Source organism: Sinocyclocheilus anshuiensis, unplaced genomic scaffold (genome assembly GCF_001515605.1).
Source record: "Sinocyclocheilus anshuiensis isolate Anshui unplaced genomic scaffold, SAMN03320099.WGS_v1.1 scaffold1294, whole genome shotgun sequence".
Lineage (NCBI taxonomy): Eukaryota > Metazoa > Chordata > Actinopteri > Cypriniformes > Cyprinidae > Sinocyclocheilus > Sinocyclocheilus anshuiensis.
This window is the reverse complement of record NW_015558613.1, coordinates 59,800-64,730: the sequence shown is the minus strand read 5'-3', so window position 1 is coordinate 64,730 and position 4,931 is coordinate 59,800. Positions and strand designations below refer to the sequence as shown.

The 4,931-nt window shown below is 35.7% G+C and overlaps 1 protein-coding gene across 1 annotated transcript in view; it reads right to left on the bottom strand.

The window, feature by feature from the left end:
- The window catches only part of LOC107680316 (RNA-binding protein Musashi homolog 2-like), a gene marked incomplete at its 5' end in the record, with an annotated part of 70,859 nt that overhangs the window by 7,511 nt on the left and 58,417 nt on the right, over window positions 1–4,931 (bottom strand). Inside the window, one exon of the mRNA XM_016476164.1 lies at window positions 1,767–1,921. Coding sequence (XP_016331650.1) covers window positions 1,767–1,921 — 155 coding nt within the window. The remainder of the gene's footprint in view (window positions 1–1,766; window positions 1,922–4,931) is intronic.

The window sequence follows — 4,931 nt, the reverse complement described above, 5'->3', positions numbered from 1 at the left end:
TAATATAAAGTAATTTTGTAAGACTTTTTAAATTTAACTCAATTTCAATGATACTGAATTTTAAAAAACACAACCTGTATTCTCATTAACTAACATTAAGAAAGATTAATAAATACTGTAATAAATGTATTGTTAATTGTTCGTTCATGATAGTTAATACATTAACTAATGGAAACTTATTGAAAAGTGTTACCTTAATATTAAATATCAACATATTATTTTTATTCACTTTGTAACAGAATCAGATATGCATAGAAATTTCCTGTCAGCGCGTTATTTGAGCGAACTTTGCTTTTCCGGTGAGCATGAGCGGTACATGAGCGGGAACACACATTCATAGAGCGGAATATTGAGCGGAGCGTCAAACCACCGCGATGCCGCCCTCTTTATTTTACTAACTTACTGCATGCTGAAGGTGAACACCAGCATCTAGTGGATTGTAAAGAAATTGACTTTATTATTCTACCAAATAGTATAATAAAAGAAGGTGAACACCAGCATCTAGTGGATTGTAAAGAAATTGACTTTATTATTCTACCAAATAGTATAATAAAAAATCGATACTTGGCGTCCGTGTATCGATACAGTATTGCTGCGGAAAATATTGCAATACTATGCTGTATCGATTTTTTCCCCCACCCCTAGTGTGCACGTGCCTGCCTGTTGTGATGGGAGATCATAAATTACTCCTCCTCATTATTAGCTCAGAAGTTTAGGAACAGTTCAGCCAAAAATAAGAATCTTTTTGAAATTTAACCTTGGCACATTTTGGTTATGAGACATGCGAGAACCAATGAAAACAAAAGTTAATTTTGTTCCTCAAGCCAAATTGCAACAGAACCACTGTATGATTTCAGAAGACTTTGAATACACCACACATATGGACCACTATTATGGAGCTTTTTTCAAGGGTTTGGAACGTCATGACGATAAGTAAATGAGGACAGATTTTTCAACTGTTCATTGAACCACTAGACTACCAGCACTAGATCTCTAACATGCATTACCTTTCATATATAACAGATGAAAACGGGCCTCTAAAGCGGACCACCCACAAGCAATAAAACAGTAGAAATCTGCTGCAAACACTCGCATAAATCAAAATATGTGCTTCATTTGGTTAAGAAACTGATTTGTGAGAACGGGGTGAATAATTTAATTTCACTTTGGCACCTCATTATAAATGCTTCCTTCTTCAAATTGAGATCTGTGCTGACACCGAGCCTGACGTCCGTGACATCTGCAGACAGAATCCGTGCGCTCCCTGACAAAAGCCAATTAAAGCAAGTTTTTGTGCAACGCAGGGGCTTTTGTTTAGAGACGGTGTCAAGAGCATCTGCTAGTTACAGGGGCATCTGATTTTGACAATTTGCTCAAATCCAACCATGGCAGCTTTTTGCTTCCTTTAAACTGTTTGTGATGCTTTTATTCTCCAAACAAAACATCAGCAAGACAAGATGTGTCAGTCTAATGGAGACTCGTGACTCATTGGGGTATTTTTGAACATGTGGAATGGAACTAATTCCTCTGATATATTTTTTTTCTAACTCTGCGTTTCTAAATTGCTGGGCTGACAATCAAGCCCTTGCCATAAAAAGTGAGTCACAAAGGAGGAACAGCCAATCAGACTCTGATTTCTCAGCTGGAGGTTGAATATAATTAAAAAGTATGATGGACAAAAGACACAAAGTGAGAACTTTCTCCGTACTTTCGAATCTCTTGGCCACATCAGCATGACTGAGGGAGTGTAAGAGAGCTCTACTCACTGCAATACTGTGATTGAACCCCGAGCCCGGCTGGGGGCTGGCAGCACTGATGTAATTTCCCACAGCGGAGTCCTGACTGCTGGGGCCATACAAGTCTGCCACGGGTCCAGGACTGTTTGCAACGGGGAAACCTCCAGGCCGTGGAGGATTAGCACCTGTACAAGACACAGCAGATTTCTGATCAATCATATTTCAGTCACTAACATGGCCACTAAGATGGCAGAGAGACAGAATTGGACAGAATATGTACACTACTGTTCAAAAGTTTAGGGACAGTAAGATTTTTTTATTCAAATAATGTATTAGATAAATTATATATTTTTTATTTCACATATACATAATATATTTATATATATATATATATATTAAGAAATTTATATTTTACTCCGCAAGAACACATGAAATTGATCAAAAGTGACGATGTTACAAACGATTTCTAATAAATGCTGTACTTTTCAACTTTCTATTGATCAAAGAATAAGTATCCACAAAAATATTAAGCAGCACAACTGTTTTCAACATTGATAATAATAAGAAATGCTTCTTGAGCAGCAAATCAGCTTATTAGAATGATTTTTAAAGAATCGTGAGATTGAAGACTGAATTAATGACTGAATTAGTTATTAAAAATAAATTAGAACAGTTATTTCAAATTGTAATAGTATTTCACAACATTAATGTTTCTACTGTATTTTTGATCAAATAAATGCAACCTTGGTGAGCATAAGAGACTTCTTTCAAAACATAAAAAAACAAACAAAAAAAAAATCTCACTGACCCCAAACTTTTCAACGGTAATGCATGACACGTCACTTGCCTAGTACTGTTCTGTATAATATTCATTATTAAATACATAAAAAAAAAAAACATGCAGGTGAACGTGTTAAAAAGCTAAATAACATTGTCATCCAACCACATGCTGCGCTGTGCATTAAGCAGGTCTGATCGAAGGACAGGGCAGGGAGAAATGCAGGCTTTCCTGCTGTGCTGAGCGCGCTGTGAGCTGAGATTTCAAGTGAGCGTGAACACGCATGTAAAGATTGAGCTTCCTTTGTGACTGCTCATTCCTCTCATCTCCCTTCACAGTGACAGAATACAGCTGGAGCTGGAGAAACCCCCAACATCACTGACTGCAGTCACCACAGGTATAAACCAGATGGAGGAGAGAATGCGTATTATGTACAAAGTGAGGTAATGAGGTCACACTGTATTGACCTTTATATTACTTACTATATGTCTTATTTACTAAACCCCCTCATAAACCCCCATAATGTTACTATCAAAGATGGTCTGACTACAGAAAACTCAGAAACATGTTAAGTAGATCACAAAATTAAAATTATGTCGTAATTGTCACACACTGGTTGTCATCCAAAATAAGTGATTATTTAGAGGAACCAATATGACGGTTTGATTCAATAAGTTTACTGAAAACTAAAATGGGAATAGATCCATTAGAGTCATGCTAGAAAAAAAACTTTTTGCAATTAAATAATGTAATAACAGTAGGGATATGCCGGTATCAAATTTTCATGTTGCGATTAAGGTGTTGTGCATTTTGACCAGTTGATGGGAAAAGTATTCTTAAAATGCATTCAAAACTCTGAATAATTTGTAATATATAATTATTCACGGTATTTAGAAGTGCCCACGATAACAATATCGTGCATATTAATTACCGTGATATATGCATTACCGAATACCGGCAGAAGTCTAAATAACAGTCTAAAATACTCAAATAAAAAAAACACACACATATATATACGTTCATAAAGTATTTATTCATATATTTAAGTATATATAGAAATAAATATTTCGTTTAGCAGTATTTTTATTTAACACTGGTTTTAAATAAATGATGACAGACAGCATTAACTAATTCTCCGCCTGCCTATGGACGTGCTTCCCCTGTCTTATCTGAGTGCTACGGCTTTCCTTGCTTTCACAGTCATTTTATGCGTGTACTGTAATCTTTATTCCATATAATTGCTGGATTCTGTAAAGGTGAGTGCCGTGTTTTCTCTCGCTTTGCCAGGAATAGGATTTATGTTCTAAATTAAACCCTGGGGCTAAACTGTTACTGCTATTAGCTTTAATAGCTAAACATGACTTACATTTATTGGCTTTGACTGGTAGCTTAGCAGCACCCATGCTAATTAAACCCACCGGCCTGTGATTACGCAGTGTTTCTGAGACACAGGTGACTCATCTGTCCCGCTCCGGCTCCCAGCGTTGGGGTTTTAATTGATGTCACCCTGCGCATCCTTTGGCGGGATAACAAAGTGTTTTTGCTGAGCAGGGACAGCCATAGAAATGTAAATATTCTCTAACACAAAGCTACACACCAATGGCATCAGTATTGACCCCTGAAAAACCCACAATGCATCGACTGTGTCCAAGTTGCCACAGCAACAAGCATACAAGAGACATTTGGACAGACCTTCATATCAGGTAGCACGCCTGTATTTAATAGATCTCTCAAAACGCTCTAAACACATACTGAAAGCAATATTAAGGTCCTAATGCAGCAGCAAATTCAGGGTTTCTGCAGACATGAACAAGTTAAATTTAAGACTTTTTAAGACCTATTTAATACCACCTTATATGAAATTTAAGACCTAAACCTGTAATGGAAATACACATTTTATTACATACATATGTACTATTTAATGTGTATAAATTAAAAAGAAAACAAAATATCATTGCTGTAATAAATGGTATTTATAACTACGATATACTGCGAGCTTTTAATGTCAGCAGACAATATTCCATACAAAATATCCCTGCAAAATAACTGCATCACTGAGATTTTTGGTGGAGTAAACAATTTATTCTGAAGCAATATTTTCATCAGTGTTCTATCAGCTTTTACATACTTAAATCTGCATATTTACCTTTACAAAGGCCTATTTTTAACCTTTTTAGATGTATGCATCATCTTACATGTCAAATTATTACAATTTATCAATAAATTCAATATACACCATTGTATGTTTGTTTTTTTTTGCGTCGTGAGAAAATTGAGCAAAATAGCTCACTTGTCATGGTGTTATTTAACTATACCATGTTATGAATAAACTAAACATTTTGAATTTTTACCTTAGTGTGTTTCTTCTGAGTTTATGCGGTCACGCTCATTCATTTGTTATGAAGGATCCAAACAAA